Source organism: Lipophrys pholis, assembly GCF_963383615.2.
Source record: "Lipophrys pholis genome assembly, chromosome: 19".
NCBI lineage: Eukaryota > Metazoa > Chordata > Actinopteri > Blenniiformes > Blenniidae > Lipophrys > Lipophrys pholis.
Genome location: NC_137647.1, coordinates 10,729,927 through 10,748,365, shown reverse-complemented (window position 1 = coordinate 10,748,365; position 18,439 = coordinate 10,729,927). Strand labels below are relative to the sequence as shown.

The 18,439-nt window shown below is 44.1% G+C and overlaps 1 protein-coding gene across 4 annotated transcripts in view; it reads right to left on the bottom strand.

Annotated features, from left to right (window-relative positions):
- Window positions 1-8,750: 8,750 nt before the first annotated feature.
- cep112 (centrosomal protein 112) overlaps window positions 8,751-18,439 on the bottom strand; it is a gene marked incomplete at its 3' end in the record, with an annotated part of 95,644 nt that continues 85,955 nt past the window's right edge. For 3 of the 4 annotated variants that reach the window (XM_080488156.1, XM_080488153.1, XM_080488155.1), the window contains 4 exons: window positions 18,292-18,381; window positions 11,191-11,292; window positions 9,555-9,619; window positions 8,751-9,028 (listed from right to left, as the gene is read on the bottom strand). In XM_080488156.1, coding sequence (XP_080344282.1) covers window positions 9,025-9,028; window positions 9,555-9,619; window positions 11,191-11,292; window positions 18,292-18,381 — 261 coding nt within the window. Of the gene's footprint in view, window positions 9,029-9,550; window positions 9,620-11,190; window positions 11,293-18,291; window positions 18,382-18,439 lie in introns of those variants that run through there. The other variant, XM_080488154.1, reaches the window with a different exon arrangement.

Below are 18,439 nucleotides of genomic sequence, written 5' to 3'. Positions count from 1 at the left end.
CGGCTTGGATTAAATAGCACATTTAAACCTTTGCATGCATCTGTGGCCACATTGCAAGAACACAGTTGTCCTTCGGACTAAAGCAACTCTAAATCCTTATGTTAGTGTTATTTGAGGTAACAGAGCCACTGACGGGCCCCATCTGCTCACAAATGGAAACTTTGCAGACACGCATCTTAAATCAAGTGAATTCACTTTACAGTCCTCATTCAGATGTTGCAATCGCCGTGCTGTTTTCACTCCACAGCTCCTACCAGTGGCAACACGGGCACTTGCATACACAGCAGATTAAAGCAGCTGTTCACAGTGGCTGAGTTCTCCAAGGGTGTTATCATTTCATTTAGGCAATGAGAGAATCATTTGTGCATACCCCTCAACCACAGCAGAAGATAACACACACACACACACACACACACAGGGTGAACAGTTCAGAGATCACACACATGCACTGCTCTGAATGAGAAGGACTGTTTGGATGCAAACAACCGAGGTGATTTTGGACACTGCAGTTTGTTTTATTTGTCACAGTGATGTTTATTCAGACGTGTCTTCGATGAGCTCTTAGTGTTCAAATGAAGCACCACAAGGGACCCTTTGTGGAAGATGATGGGCTGTATTCCTGAAAGAAAGACAGTAGGTGTCTGTGTGTCCTTGTTGTCTCAGCGGACCAAGGATCCAAAACGTACAGTACAAAGATGGAAAACACTTTGATCAGCCCGTTTCCTAAAGGTGCTGTGAAACTTTCTCCCCTGATGCTTCACTTCCCATCAAAGTGAAAAAAAAGAGGAAATTGCGATTGAAGAGGCCATAATGACTAAGAGCATAGTCATCATTGAAAGGCCACTTTTATTGCCTTCAAAGTTCAGAGTGCTCACATCCCGCACAAAAAAACAATCCCAGTGTGGCCGCATCAAACTCCCTGTCCCAGCAAGAAAAGAAAAACAGAACAACTGGGTGGACTTGCACTCCAATGCATGCTGTTGCAGTTTCTCGGGGATATCCACGTGACAATGTTCAGCAGGACCATGTATTGAGATTGAGAAGTCTTAAAGATGTTTAGGCAATTGTTGCTTCCCGTGGATGACACAAAAGAAATACAAAATTCTGATATGGTTGAACAACTTACAAAAAATACCAAATATTTCAGGAATCTTTACTATGGGTATTTTTTATTTTTATTTGAGTTAATATTTCAGTGGAAGTAGCAGAATCGTTTGCTTTGAGAGCATTGGAACAAATATAAATGCCATTGTGTCCATCATTACATTTTATGCATAAAATGTATTAAGAGAAAATAAATGTTAATGACATAACTAAACAACATGAATGAACAAGGGAGACTTTACCATTTAAAAAGCCTCCAATGTTGTGACAAGCAGAACTAACAGCAATGATGCTGAAACTGAAACGGATCAGACAGAAGAACACGTGTGAGGACCAAGCAGATTCAAAGCGTGACGATGTTCTCCATTCAGGCTTTAAAAAAGAACATTTGAGACTTTTGGCTTGTGGAACAAAAACTGATAGCACAAAACAATTATAAATAAAAACCTTTATACCTTCTGTACATTTCAAAGTCTGTATTTTCATTTAGTCAATATTAAATAATAAGTGTACTTCTACTTAGGTAATTGTGCATTCTGCTACCTATTGAAGAATTGAATTAGGGCCCGAGCTGTAAGGACAATTGGAAAAAATAAGTTTTGAACTCAGGTACAGTATGTCTGACCTCAGAAACGATGCCAGATGTGTGACTCAGATGAGTCAGACTTGAAGCATGTCTGCACAAACACAATTTCTTATCTCATAAAGGCCCATCAACACAGCTAAGGTCTCTCTGTAGGTGCACAGGTCATCTGGCTAATATACAGAGTGCTCCGCTGACAATGTCACTCTTTGTTAACTCCGGAGGGCTGAGTCTGACCTCTGACAGTAAACACACCAGGGTTGAAGCCGTCACCATGGCGATGGTGGGGACCCCCTGCTCATACCTGGGGCCAGTTGGGCCCTCGTGTCCTGCCTTGTCAGACCACGCTAAGGTTCATGGGAGGTCCTCGGAGATAGGTCAGGTCTTCCCTGCTGCTCGGCAGGAGTTGACCCCAGCTCTGTGACTGGCCCGAGCCCCGGGGGGTGTCCTTGGTTTCTGGCCCTATAAAAAGACCTTTGAAAGAGGTCTTGGAGGGGAGAGGTTATGGGATGTAGCTGTCTCTCTTTATGGGGAGATATTATTACAGCACAGGTCAGATTCGGACCGACTACAAAGAGTGCTATAAATACAGGCAGAAAGGAGTGCATAAATCACTTGTGAGCCCAATCAGTTCTTTAATGTTTTCTTTACTTTGTGCGACATACACATAGCAGCTTAGTATCTTTTGTTATCTGAAACAATACCTGCTCAAAATTCAAGATTACTGGCAAGGCTTTTACAGCTAGGTTACGTGGTCTCCTGAGTAGCCCCGGCCGGTCGTAACTGCCCCCGGCCTCCTCGGTTGCAGCCATAAACAGTCAGAGAGCGCGCGTGCATCCACCGGTGCTGTCCTCCTCTCTGAGCCGCCGCTCTGTGATCAGTAACTGCTCTCAATTACAGTATTGTGTGCTGCTCCATTCGGCTTGGGGTTAAACTCTTTGCTAGACCCCTTTGAAGTTCTCATCCCTTTATCTCAAGCCAGAGCCAAGAATTTTGGGGGAGGACAATGGAAAATGAAACCAAGAGGGAAGCTTATGGCAATTATCAACCAGGGCCATGAGGAGGAAGTTAGCTCGCACAGACAGAGAGAGACAGAGAGCACGCAGATAAAGAGAGCAGGAGCCAGCCAATGTAGGACAGGGGGTTACTGTTTCAAGTTTGTTTGGTGTGTACACACCTCGGGCGACAACTGACTGCCGAGAAAGGAAATGGAGGCTACCCCTTCAAAGCAGGTGACAACAGGGGGGACAATGGCCTCTGAAGGGAGCAAGAAGTTGATGAGAGGAGATGCAGAGGGTGGTGGTGATGGTGGAGAAGGTCAACGTGCAACATAAGTGAGGACCAAACGGCAGCAGCAAGAGCGCAGGCAGAAGAGGGATGGAGAAGAAATGGAGGGAGAAGTGCCGTTGTCAGCAGAATCAAATGGCATGCAGCGAGCTGGGGAAGATACAATTAGAGTGTGGAGTTAAGACAGGCTTTGAAGTTGGACATGGTGCATAATACCCTTAAAAGTTAAGGAAGGGCAACAATTTGCCAGTTTGTTATGGGGCTGTTTTGAAAGAGTAGTGGGGGTGTGAGTGGGGGGAAGTGGGGGGAGTGTTTTTGATAGGGTTCAGTTTGAGGGGAATGAAGTTGGATTTTAAACACCAATTGGCCCCAGAAGGATGTTTTCCTTGAAAAAAACCAAAAAAAAAACCAAAAACCTAAACAGAGAGTGCAAAGTGTGAGTGGGAGTCTGCGCCTACCTGCGGATTTTGATGATGGGGATGAGCGTGTGAAAGATGCAAGAAAGGAACGATAAATGTGTCAGAGAGAGTGGAATGAGGCAGCGAGACAGGTGCAAGAGAAAAGACTATGAAAGGAGAATGAGACATGAAATAGGTAGGGAATTGGTTGGGAAGGAAGACGGAGAAAAAATAAAAGAGAAGCAAAGAAAAGGGAAGGGGGGGGGGGGGGGTGTTGAAGGTTATTTATTGGGTTTTTTTTCCCTCGTTTTAATCCCATTTTTCGCTTGACTTTTAAGTCTACCAATGTATAGAAACAATGTCGGATGCACTGTCTAATCCCGTTTGGGCCATGAAGCTCACTCCACACTGACAGTAATGACTTTCATTTCCTCTGCTGGCTTCACTGAAGCACCATGCAGACACTTCACAGGCCGGACGCCCCAGTTCTGCCATGCTTGACAGGACAGAGATCCGTCTCTGAATCAGTCTTAACCTGAACCCCGGACTCCCTCACTCATCCTTAATCTATCACTTTAACCCCGTCATCCTCGTTCTTGACCGAGGAGAGCAGGGTTCCCCTGGCTGGTGTAAGGTGATTAACTTGCTCATCCATTCATCACATGCCAGATTTTATCTCCCTCACAGCTTCCTGTTCCTTAAATAAACTAGTGTGACATATCAACAGAGAAGGCATCATGGCAACCAGAAGCCTCCGACGAGAGGACGGCTCAGACATTTTCTCTTTTAACAAGGGGCTTTTGAGTGACTGTGATTATTGAAAATTTGAAATGAATAACAATACAATTGTTGAGATTACATGATGTGAATTAAGCTGTGGTTGAAAAAACAGTGGCATGAACTTGTTCTACCATTTCTTGAATACCATTTTAATACATTTGACTTTAAATAAATGAATATACTTGAATGTATTTTAGTCTCTGTTGCGCGCCCAAATAAAGTTTAAACAAATGTAAATGAGGTCGGTTCATTCAGATGACGATTGCCAACTCTTATAACTCTCATACAAATGAGGATGCAGGCCATGCAAATCCAAGAGACAGAGAGTAAAATGTATCTCCAGTGGCCATAGTAGCTGTCACCGACGCAATGGAACCAAGAATGAATCCATGTCAGTGGACTCGTGGGGCGAGATGAGACCTGTGTTTGAGTTACGTCGGGAAACAAGTGGAACGTTTAATTATGGCACGTTACAAAGTATGTTCTTTACTGAGCACACCTCTTTTGGGTGTTGGATTCAACTAGCGTAATGAAAAAGTGGTCAAAGAACAAATATTCTGGACAGGATCGAATTGTTATCCCCGATTTTACAGTTATGTTAAACATGTGTTTGCTTAGATATACACAACGATCCTTTCAATCAATCAACCAAATGAGCCAGTGAAGAGGTGTAGGGTCCAGTTAGCTTTAACCGATGGGACCGGTGGAATCTCAGAGCAGCAACCGAGAAAAAGATAATGTCACTTAAAGCAATCGTTGAATTTAAAGTTGAAGTGCAGTGTGTGAAAAAAGGTCTAAAAAGTCCTTGGCTTAAATATTCTGCAATATACCGTCACTCGGAATGCAATGAGCAGGATGCAAGAAAGTCACCTGTGAAATGTCATTTGTCGAAACCAAACTCGACACGAAACAGCCGAGGAGTGTGGGAGTCGGCGCAAACCTCGGCAACGCTGTGCGGCGCCCGGATGTGTGTCAAGTACACGTAAAGGCGAAGAAGGGTGGACGGATGGGAGAGACAGAGCAAGAACGCAGGCGAGCAGCGTTTACAGCCCGGAAGGCCATCGGGCTGAGTAACCCCCCCCCCCCCCCCCCCCCCCCTCATCAACCCGCCTGCCGACAGAAGTTTGGACTACAAGACAGTGGGAGTACCATCAAAGCACAGAGACATAAGGAAAACTGCAAAGTTTCGCCGACCAAAAACAAACAGATGCTTTTCCAACTTTATGTGTCTGAGAGCGGATGTCGCCGTTGTCTACTTAACACTTTAAGCAGGGAGATAAATAGAAACCAGGAGACAGAGATACCAAGATACCCAGACTGAGACATAGGGCAAGTGATACATACAAACCTCCCACACTGTCTTGAATGCACAGGCTTCTGTCCCTCTATCAGCCCAGACAGCAGATTCATGCCACAATCGCACAAACACAACCTGCTGTGCCTTCTTCAGTGAGGCTGTATAGCCTCTAACCCACTTGTTCTCAGATCACACAGCTGCATATCCTTTTCATAGCTCCTGTTGCGTTTGACTGACAGGGTAGGGGGGGGGAAAGGGGGGGGGGGGGGGAGGAAAAATCCCTCCCGTAAATACCATGTCAACAAAGAAAGAATGATACATGCTGGGAGAGAGAGACAAAGACGGAGAAGGCAGAAAAACATGATGGAAGAGAGAATAAATAGTGTAAGTGAAATGCGTTGAAGGTGTTGCGCGTGCGTGCGTGCGTGCGTGCGTGCGTGCGTGTATGTGTATGTGTTTGTATGTGTGTGTGTGTGTGTGTGTGTGTGTTTGAGAGAGTGGTGTTGGCGATAAACAGGTTTATTTATGCAAGCAGTGTACAGCAGCCAAACACCGGCCTCCTAGGGTCTGACTCAGAATACAGTTCTATAAAAAGATCTGGTGGCACACATGCTCACGCAAACAATGACTTTGTCAATCACACGCTGATGTAGTCGATCCCGGAGGCCTGTCACAGTCGTGCGGAGCGAAGAGCGTGCGCACACGCCGCAGCACATGTCACATGTGTGAATCTTGTAAGAGGCAGGGAGGAGAGGCAGCGAAAGCCCTCGAATTCCCTGCTCTACATCTGATTAGAAATTACAGGAGGTCCTCGGCTTCACGTCCCGAAGTAACCTCCGCTGATGTCCCGGAGGAATACTATACAGAACAACAAGAACTGTGGGAGCTTACACTGTACAGAGGAAGCACATTTGCTGCCATAAGACATTTTCGATTCAGCGGGTCTTTTCCGCAATGGATTTCAAAATTTCTGTGCATATAAGAAGAGCCCGTGTTTCGATAGGGAACCTCTGCAGGTTTGGAACACACACACGAGAACAGGGGGTAACACAGCAGCACTGAACAGGACGGTGAAGTGATGAGTGCAAAACCTTTGGAGCTCCCTGACTGCCCTTTGCTGTTGTCACACAACAAGTCCACTGTCTGATGTGGAGATAACCGAGGGGAAGTGAAGGCTTTGATCCTTAATGGGGCCATGTCGGCTGTGTGGAAATGACATTCATGGCTTGTATTTACACAAGCACAATTATGGAGGTAATTTCAGTGGAAGACAATCAATTAGAGTGAAACTATGTCAGAGTAATAACGGAGATTAAAGGGAAGGTTACGGCTGGAGCTTGTTTGGGTGTAAATGAGCAAAGCAGGGGAATCGGCGGTAGAACACATTAACCCTCGAGATCGGCAGTGTCAACAGCTCTTTGAGACAAATTCTTTGGATCGGTATGCTTCTAATAGAGACCTCGAGACAGGGACAAAAAGTAAACTAAAAGTACCAAGAGGTAGTTTTCTGAAACAGATGATTGTACTTTGAATATGTACATTTTTTTTACCTTGTGCTTTAAGTAACCATCATACAAAATCATATGGAACTCAGTTAAAATAGAATAACAGTATTTTTTCAACACTGTTGTCTTTGAATTGACTTGGAACTATTTCTGTGAGAGGATAAGCCTTTCCAACCGAGTTTGTTCTACAAACCCAGAACCCATTTCATGCCACATATGCTTTTTTACAATAGAAAGTTTGGTTAATGGAGGGATTCATTCATCATTCTCAAGGTTTAATGCAAAATACCCGGTAAATCGTCATACATAGCCTGCAACAGTTGTATTGGTTTCACTTTTGCTTTGTACGAGATTTTATCTCATATTTTAATCAAATCTCCATAAAATATTGATACATTATTTAGAAAAAAAAAATAAAATAAAAATGTTTTCAGTGGTCTTTATTTCACTCTTTTTAAAAAAATGAGATGTCTTGAAACATAAAATACAGTTTTCCCTGTTGGTTCAGCCCAGAAAGCTCTCTGGAGCAGCCCAAACTTTGGAAACCACTGCTGTCTTACACATTGGATATAATATATTATATGAATGGAGCCAAACATTGGAATATCATTGTAATATGCATTTATCCATCTGGGATTTTTTTATTCTTCTCAACTACGTATGTCAGCGCAACAACAAGAAGACACGTGTGCATCAACTTCTATGTGCAAGAAAAATGTGTCAATGTAGTCATAGATATAACGCATAAAGTATTTTTTTACCTCAGATGCAGGCATTTGCACATCTCGAATGCTTAGTTGCAATAGTTATGGATACTGGCTTCACTCCTTCCAGAAAAAAAAAAACAGACACCACAAAGGCATTGTGCTGAAAGACTAAATTCCTGTTTCTCACATGTTGATCTAATAGTCCTCTCTCGTCCGCCTCTTTTTTTTCGATTCTTCAGCTTATCCTTTCCTTTCTGTCTCTCTGCTTGGGCAGCAGAATCAGCACATCAAATAAATACAGAGGCTGGAATCGTGTTTCGTTTGGAGACGGCAGAACAGGTCACGGACAATAGGAACACGTGAAGTGTGTGAACTGTGGGTGTAAAAACAAAAATAAATAAATAAAAAGATTCCAATGCAAATACGTGCACGGCCCTCTTTGTAATCAAATCCGATTTTTAAAATGTAAGGACACCTTCAAAGAAAAGAATAGTCTTTGATTCGAGCCCTTGCACTCCTCACCTACCAGAGACGCAGAATACCAACAACTTGTGGCAGATTACGAAATCCTTTTTTTTGCTCTAAATTGTTATTATCATCATAAAACCTCCAGACTCTGGAGACTTTGGAGGAGACTTGGAGACGTGTGGCCATGTTGCGGACTCCAGCGTCTGAGTCATTCAGCTGGGGTTTGTACGGAGCCGCTGGTAAAAACACAAAGTGGAGGCAGAGGGAGAAACAGAAAGGTTCAAGACTGTAGCCTTTGGCCTGAGGTTCAAACAATCGCCTCACAGCGCACTTTATCTGAACCAACCACAAACCCCCCAACCACCTCTTACAGTTCAAATGGGGGCTCGAGTTGAAAGGCGATGCTAAATAGCGATGGGGGAGATTGGAATTCAAGGTCTTCGACTTTAGTTACAAAGCTAATCGTGGTTAACACGCATGTTGTGGTCACAGAAAAACAAGGGCAGGAGCATGGCCTCCCTCTAAATGAGGGATTAATAATGAGGCATTTGAAGAAGATGATAAACATGCTCAGAAAGTGTAAAAAAAAAAGAAAAAAAAAAAAGAAAAACAATAGAACATGAAGCCAAGACTTTTATTAACAACAATGGACAGTTGATTCCAGACATCGGTAAGAAAAATAACCATTAATGATGTCAAAATATATAAAACTGATGAAAACAAGTTGGCGGTGACGGTGAATAAATATTCTTCTGTACATCAATGCAACAAACGACTGGTCCACAGTGGTATGACCGGATGAGTGAAGCACTTGCAAACAGTCAATAATGCTCACATCTGAGTGGAGGTTTCGTCCTTCACGTCGTGGCGCAGGAAGAAGCCGGCAGGCCGTTCGTTACCTGTGCAGAGAAAAGTGGTTCGTTAAAACGCCGAAAGAGAAATTCCCCTCCCTGACTGACGGCCGGTTTGTGATTGTGTCATTCGGAGTTGGAAGCGGCGGACACTGAAATAAGTATTTACTGTGGTGCTCGTGACTGACAGTCCTAAAAGATGTTTCCAGAGATGTGAGCGGTGGCATCGTTTGACAGGGGGCTTCTCATCGCCGCGTATGTGTACATGCTTTTCGCAAAAAAAAAAAAAAAAAGACGTAAATGGCTCTTACTGTATGATGGACAGGAGGCAAATCAAAGCACTGCGAACTGGAAGCTCTCACCGCAAGAGACAAGCCTTCATCTAAAGTATCTGCAGCATTCGAGCACGGAACAGACAGACTCTAATGTGCGAGTGTAAGAGTTCATATGCATCTGTCTCTGGGACAATAGTGAGGCGTTCCAGTAAAAACATACAGTATCTACATTGTGAAATCGTCCACATGAACTCTGCACAGGCACACGCTTCTATACAATTTCAAACAATCATGCTTACCTCCTGCTGCGGCAGGCATCCAGTTCTTCCTGGAGCAAAGAGGCTCTCTTCTGAAGGAAGTTGACCTGCATCGAAAGACACCACGCACAATGCAAACGTTAGGCAGCGAGTAATTCTTAAAATACCTTCTGCTTTGATTAATCATGAGATGGAAGCAGCCAGCCGCCTCATCAGGATCCTGCAATGAGGAAGTGCAGGAGGTTTGAGGGACTCCGGGTCAGTTGTGCTTTTGGGCGCAGCGAGTTCGCTAAAGTGGGCTGAAGTAGAAGAAAAGCGTGGTTGTTGAGTCGTGGGGGTCAGGACGGCAGGGGCCGGGGGTCAGGAGATTAGGCCAGACAGGTCAAGGCACACTGGGACACAGGGAGGATTATGGTCCAGGTTAGTGGAGGTTGCGGAGTCGCAGGAAGAGGCAGCACCGTTCTTTTGTTTGGCTCCAAAGTGTAAGTTTATTTATGAAGTGTCTTTGGGCTAAAGTGAAAATAAACCCCATCTACATTTACACGGCATCTAGAGCCTGGCAGAATAATCACAGCTCCAAAAGAATCCGTATTGTTCTGGGACTACCGTACTGGAGCCGAGGGTACATTCCTTTCTGTGGGGGAGACCTCAGTTCAAGTTCTAGCATTTCATTTGGCGCTTTACACTGGTAAAGTAAATGAAAAAAAAAAAAAAAACCAGTGAAATGTGGTCGTATCCCTCCAGAGAGGCACAAAAACTCCCCTTACCTTACGAAAAAAATAGAAGGTGAAAATAATGCACTTTAAAGTGCAAAACCTAAGACGCTGTCAAAGAGAGGAGACACTGCTCCTTTCATGATTTACATTTTATAAACAGATCTGATCACAGAGCTGTGGTCCGGGAAGTGAAACGAGATCGCACAAGGCCTATTTGAACAAGGCAGGGGTTTATGATGCGCCCGTTGGACAAAAAACCTGCACTGCATGATCCCATTATTGTTAAGACATTATTTACCGTGTCAATCCTGAGAAACTAAAGCCCAACATTAGCCAGAGAGGGCTGAGGGAAGCGATGCATTAATGTGGCGAGGAAATGCCTGATTGCGTGATCTGATGGCGAGCCCGGCGGAGAGCAACGCCGATGAGTGAGCGGAGCAAGAAAACCTCGCGAAACAGACCTTTGTCCTCATGAGAGCAGAAAACTGGTGGTCTCCCCTCATACTGACGATCTGCAGGTAAAACTTGCGAACTATTTATTATGTCACCCCATTGTCTCTCCAAGTCAAAGTCTGATTGCACAACATGGATGTCATGATGTCTGTCATTGTTTCAGGCTTTCTGGGGAGATAACGGTGTACACACAGTATGAATTGTTCTTGTTCAGATGACGTGGAACAAAGTGAAAATATGATGATGGTGGTTAGACAGGTAAGTGGTCTACAACAGAGAGATAAAGCGTGTCCCGCAGGAAGACTCGGCAGCATATCCCAGAAGCCCTTTGTTCTCTTGTTAGCCTGCAACGCCATTGTTAAACGGCATCCTACAGTTTCAGCAATGAGTCAACGTGTAAATACACAAAGCTGCTGTTGTGTGAGAGGCAGATTCCAAATTTTGGGAGAAAGTGCAATATTATGGCCAGTGTGGACATTTTATTTCTATCAGGCGACCGGTCGGCCCACCTGAGATTTCAGTGAGGTGATGATGTCCTCTAGTTCCTGTCTGACTTCAGCTGGCATCAGACCTTTGATCCTTTCCTGGTACTCCTGATGCACCACAGTCACCTGGGAGGAAAGGAGGACAGACAAATGAAGGAAAACCCACGATCAAACTCGCATGATTTTGAAAGAGGCTAATCGATATGCAAAATAAAATTAACCGGTTTAATCCGATTTGTTGTCATATATTTCTTGGCTGCATAATTGCCGAATAAGCACTTCTGCTCCCCTCTCACATTGACACTCACTTCCAGACATGGCAGCCAAATGTGCGGCTCCCTTTGGAAGAGACACACACACACACACACACACACACACACACACACACACACACACACACACACACACACACACACACACACACACACACACACACACACACACACACACACACACACACACACACACACACACACACACACACACACACACACACACACACACACACACACACACACACACACACACACACACACACACACACAGACTGTGGGTATCCCCTCTTTATTCATGGCTCAGAGTATTCCCTCGCTCTTCACAGCTCCTTCACATCTCCACAGGGGGTCCGCGGGGCCGGCTTGCCTTCGCTCTGCACATACACCCCCTACTGGCTGCAGGAGACTACAGCTCGATGTGACACAATGCATTTATGGGCTCGACACAGCTGGGTTTGGAAGAGGACAGGGCCATGGTGGAGGGCAGAACACATCAAACACGGCAGCAGCTCAATAGCCAGCGAGCTATCTCCACCGGGGAGGACTGGAGGAAGTCTGTCTGGGGCTAAATTACACTCCACTAAACCAGAGTCTGATTATAGAAGTTGAAAAGGGTTTGGTTAGCGCAACCCCCACTTTTTACCCACAAACACACATGAATGGACACACATGCACACATGCACGCACACAAACGCAGCTTATAGTATTGTAAAAAGCCTTTACAGCATTCTGAAGACTTGTTGAATCAATTAATTCAGGACTTGATGAATAGTTTTAACAGAGCTGCAGGAATTAACACGGGGCCGGTGCAAAGCTACAGTTTTTTTTTACATCTTTTCAAGGTGTAACCAGGGGAGAGTCTGGGCATTTTAACACACCATGATGTGTGTGACAGGACGAATATCCTGCTCAATCCCCACCTCCCATCAGTCCAGCCCTTCAAGTGAAATGAGTGTGGATGAAGTGAGAGAGAGAGGAGGAGGAAAAAAAAAGAAAAAAAAAAAAAGATTGGTTTCTCTAAAATAATCTTCCTGTTGTGGATTTAACTGATTGTTCTGGCTTTGGCTAATTAATCTTCCTGGACACAATGAGCGGGATTGGGAAGCACTTCAAAGCAACCCCCAGAATAAATGATCCCGACATGAAGCAGCTCACTTTGTCTCGGCACAGTGTGCAGTAGATTAGACTGCCACAACTTTTTGCCAAATCTTTCAGGCTTCTTCTGGCCCATTCATTTTAAAGTGTTGGACCAACAACACGGGGCCGACAATCCATCGGTTTGTAAAAATATGCATTATTTCTTTTTTTCTCGTTCTTTCTTGCCGTTTGTATGAATGAAGTCGGGGATAATTTGAAAGTGACTCTTTCCAAACAAGTAGCAAAAAAAACAACAAAAAAAAACAAAAAAACAAAACAGGTTTTGGAAGCTTTAATTTGAATGTCCAGGATTTAAAAAATGAGCTGGAGCAACGGGACTGCAGATTTTCAAAATGTCTATCTCTATCTATAGCAGCTTCTGTAGTCATAACAAAATGGCAAGCCAAGACAAAACACACTTCACTACCTCAGACCAAAGCAATAAACAATGGTTGAATAAACACATCCCTTACCAACCACTCTGAATATAAGTCTTAGAGTCTTCAAACGCCAAGTTCTTTAGTTTTGCATTCTTGGTTCATGTATGGTGCAGCCACCGCAGCAATGAGAGATCCGCTCTGCCTAAATTACAAGCTCCTTTGTGGCAATGCTGTCTCCATTTTCCTTCCCATACATTGGAAGGAGCAATGCTGCAACGGCAGATTCACCGAGAGTCGAACAGAAAGACCGGACACTGTACATACAGTAGTGAGGTAGATCACACTAGAAATACCATGAAGACATGCAACAGCGGCCAACATAAATTAATTCATAGCATGGTACAAGAAGCCTCTGGATCTGGATCCTGGACAAACACAAGATAGAATTCATACTTCCATTTTTACAGTCGTACTCTAAAAAAACAAACAAAAAACGGACCATCCTCATCATGGAAAAAACCCATCGTTTTTTTTTCCTTATTGCATCATATATACACACACTGCACATCCAAACACATGAAATTATCCTTCACCGAGTATCGTTTCAGTTTTCTCCGTACTGCAGCACAGCAAAGCATTCACAATCACAACCTTCAAAGCAATTCTATCTAAAGCTTAGCCATCGTTTACTATGCAATGTGTGTGGGTGGAAGCAGCAGCCTTTCTTCTCTTAAATAACACCTCTGTTGTGAAAACCTTTGCGGGGGTAACAGATGCAGGAAAAAAAAAAAAAAAAAAAAAAAAAACAGCAGACAAGAATAGGTGAAACAGCAATTCAAATTTCTCACTTCGACATGTCTCTCAATGGAGTTAAAATTTAACACCGAAGCACCTGACTCCCCAAAGATGACGGACTTCTTTCCTGTGAGACGTTCTTCTCATTCACTTGCCTTCCCCAAGGTCCCTCCTCTCACATCTCTTACTTTTCTTTTATACAAACACACATATTTCTTTTTCTTTCAACATCTTTTTTTCTCTCGCAGCAAAGACATGTTTGCTTTCCTGACAGGTGGAAAGAGACATTTGGCATCTTCTGAGAAAACAAAAAAAAGAAATAAAAAAAGTCTCCTCGCCATTAGGACTGGATGCCTTTAAACAATACTGCTGATCAAACCCTCCATGAGCTTTTAGTCAATGACGGACTCCGCATCTGAGCGAATTGGAAAGAAAAGAGAAGGAGGGGAAACATAAGGAAATAGTGTGCCACTACTTTCCCCGGCAATCAAAAGGGACTTTTTGAAGGAAAATCAGGTTTCATCTCCACAGCTCTTTTTCGAAATGAGATTTTGTTTGTTCCCGATGAAGCGCGTTCCTCTAGTTTTGAAGACTGTGAGGAGCGGCAGTCGTTTTCCCCCTCCCAGTCATCTTAAAATGACAACATTTCATCTATATATAGTCCTTAGATTGTGGTTTTGACTTTCCCTCGCGTTTGGTACTGTCACATGGCGTGGTTTTTGACAGCTGCCAGCAGAAAGGAACAAGCCCTCAACACTTTCAACGTTCAAATGAAGTTTGTCACATCCTTGGGAAGCTTGATGTATGCTAATGAAGGTGTGTGTGTGTGTGTGTGTGTGTGTGTGTGTGTGTGTGTGTGTAGAGGCCTGTGTGGGAAGGGTTGGGGGCTGAGGAGCTGGTGGAAAGACATTATTTTTGATGCCCCCCCCCCCCTCGTTCCAAAGTGACAAAAACCTTGTCAGGAAAAAAGGGGTACATCAAAAATGACGCCACTCACAAAGTTTGCACCTCCACATCCACGGGGCTGGCACCGAATGAGTTCACCAAGGAGCAATTTGAATTCAAAAACGCTCCACTGTGAGGCGGAAAAAAGACTCCGCTTCACAAAAATGTAAAAGAAAAAAAAAAGGGAATAAGGCAGGAGGAGATTAGAAGTGGCTACAGATCTTCGCAAAGTTGTTAGAACTATGGGATGGATTGGTGGCTGCTGATGTAACGTGCCTCAACAAAAACAGCACACAGGAAAACGACGGAGCCTCCAGAAGCTGGTTCAACTCCTCTGCATTTTTATGTCTGCATCAATGCCGAACGCAACTACAGAGATGATTTATATTTTATTACTCCGAGCTCCCATGTTGCAGCAAAATACATCTCTGAAAAACTTGTACAGTTCACCGTGCCCACTGTATCATTATGAATTTATACAAAGAGCCGTACTCTTCAACAATCTGCTCCCCTCTTCAAGGAGAATTGAACCACACAGCGAGCTGATGATCTGCCATTTTAGAGTTGGGGGAGCCTGCGAGGGCCCTGCAAGTGTAAGGCAGGCAACATCTGAGTGAAGTCTGGGCAGAGAGGCTGTGTTAGCATGTGAGGGATCGGATTACAAAGACGCATCTTGGCAGATCAACCGGGGCAACATCACTGTGAGGAGACCGAGAGTGGATGCCTGTAGGTTTAACTTCATAAACAGAAAGGCAACAACACACAGAAGAACTGGTGAGCCAACAACAGTTCATGTGCATGGATGACGTTTACTAATGCAAACAGTTACACGCAAACAGATTAAAACATTTTTTTCTTAAATAAAATTTACACCGTTCCTGTATTGCTTTTGATGCCATGCACCCACATAAAAAAAAAAAACATCCGACCTCAGGTGAGCACAAGATTTGAAGCAGGAGTCAATATCTGATTCCGACTAAAACTGTGACTGCCTGTCAAAAGAAAGGAGTACCCACACACATCTGCACGCTTTAGATCGAAATCATGTAAACTTGCTCGTCTCCCAAAAAGAGAGTTGCAGCGAGAGGTGAGACGACGGACAATTTCATAGTTGAAACAAACTCAGGGAGCTCAATAAAACCCATAGTAACGCGGGAAATCATTAACAGCCAACACAATGACAATCCAAGGTAGGAAAAAAAAAAGAAGTTTTAACTACGACTGAAGACAAAAGACTAGAAATTAGTGAGTAGTTTGGCTGATTTTCTGAGACCAGAACAAGCGGAAGCAAACAAGTCAAAAACTGTAATAGTTAGGAAAAAGTACGTAACATCTGGTTTATTATTCATCTACAATTTGATCAGTGCATTCTGTGATTGAAACAATACTAACTATTTAAACAGATCCTTTACAAAACAGGTAGTTGTCGATGGATTCTCCAAAGTGATACGTGAGAAAATAACCATAATGTACTGCTATATATAGCTATGCATTGTATTGCTGGAATATTGCAAACACACTATTATATACACTATAAAATAACAGTAGCTGTTGAAAGAGAGATGCGACACCAAGCAGGGGTTCAACTTTTAAGCAGCCTGGAAGGATCAGATGATCCGACAAAACTCTCCCATCCGCCACTTTAGACAAAGACCGCCGCCCTGTGTTGAGATTGCATGTTCTCGCTGTATGTTTTGTTAGTTGTTTTTTTTTTGCATACTGCTGTTTCTTCCCACATCACTAAAACATGCATTTGAATTTAACCCGCCACTCTAAATCTGCCTTGAGCACCTATAATCATTATGAGGGCTGCAAAAATGCCACTCTTCCTACAAGAGGGCGAAATGAACATCTACAGGTGTGAGTGATGGGCTCTCGCTCTGGTTAAGGCGCATGCTGCTTCTGTTCAACTGGATAAACCGGTACAGAGGATAAATGAAGAGCTCCGTTAGCACTTGTTCAGTTTGGTGAAGTCTTTTCCATCCTCCACTGTGTCGGTGCCTCTTCCTTTTTCTCACCCCAGTAAAGTTGACTCCCATATTAAAATGTTAAGAGGGTTATTATAGTAAAAAAAAAAAAAAAACTGTTGCAGTGACCTGCTGAGAGCTGTGGCCTAGATTACGCCTCAGCTGTCCCGCTTGTTGTTGGTTTTTATTTCTGTTGGCTGATGTGCAGATTACTTCATTCTTATTCCACCATGGCTCACTTGCTGTTTGCTGCTCCGCTGCCAACTTTGTCGCGGCGCAACAATCTGCGATAAATTAGTGAAATGTGTTTGTGGCAGTAACTCAAGTACTTAAAATGGGAACCAAATGCTTTGTCAGTCTCTCAGTCCTTGTTTACTCGTTCTTTGAACAGACTGAATCAGAATGTGAGGCAATTGGTGCATTTGTATCAGGGATCTGCTTATTTGTTAACAGTTCAAACGTTCACATTTGTTCGTGGTTGGTGAAACAGAACTTATGAAGAAAGCACGAGCTCATTTAAACACAACAGGAACTTAGTTCGTCTTTAATGAATCAACTGTTGTTGAGGGGCCAACATCTGACTGGTACTGGTAAGTCACAACCTGCACCTTCACCAAGGGGAGAAGACGTAAGCTTCTTATATTCCCGTATGCTGTGCAGACATTTAGTCAGCTAAACGGATTGTGTTTTTTTTTTTTAGGAAAAGTTTGATCAAAACTCAAATCCGACGGCGACATTGGCAAAATTAGGGTTCAGTGCTTAGGTGATACGAAACGATCCGCGGCACTTCTGCTGCGGTGTCAGTGAAGAGGACTCCCAAAACTACTGACCGGGTCCGGTAGATTTATGAAGGCCGGACACCGAGGTGTGGGACGAGTGTGTGAAGTGTGTACAAGGGTCAGTGGGCGTATCAGAGAAGACACAGGAGAATGAAAGCCTTTGGTGTACATACCACGCTACAAAGAACAACCTCCTGTGTGAGTGCAGTCATTAGTGCTTTCTTCTCAGTGTGTGTCAAGGTCAAAACAGAGCCTGATTACAGGGCATTCTGGGGAGCCATGGGGAGTGTGAGCGAGTGTGTGTGCACACACAGAGGCTTCCCTTTTGAACACAGGCAGTGGTGGCATTCCTGGCCCTAGGCGCTGGCTCTTGAAGCCAGATCTCAAGGAATTTGGGATATGTGTGAGGAGGCATATCTATGGCTCTGAGCAGGAGAATGAGAGATGGTAGATAGATGAGAGGAGGCAGGAAAAGGAGGGGAAGTGTCTTTTGTTTGTCGTTTGTGGCCCCCTGGAGGATCAAGTAAGGGTAGCAAATTAGGAGTTGGGAGCCAATAAAATCCGGCCCTGGAGAAGCTGAGATAGGTGTCGAATGAATCACTAAAAAGACCCAAGACCACAGAAAGCACTAATTAATAAGAAGCCACATAGAGGTTATTTGCTGGCAACAAGCAGAGAGACACGTGGTGAAGAGGCTGAGGGCAAAAGGTTGAAGAAGTTAACATTGGGCCGCAAGAGTGACGCAAGGATGAAAGCGAGGAGTAAATGAGTTCGAGTTAGACGTTGTGACACCCTTGTGCCTGACAAGCATAAAAAAGGACGAGAAATGAAGAGAAAACCGCTTTACCCTCTCTTCTGTCTCCAGCTCTTTGCTAAGCAGCTTCTTCTCTGAGCTGTGCAGCCGCCTCTGTAGACTTTCCACCTTTTCCTGCAGAGCCTGGAGGGAGGGAGAGACAATCAGTCGGCTGACGGATGGAGAGTGAAAGAAAAACCCA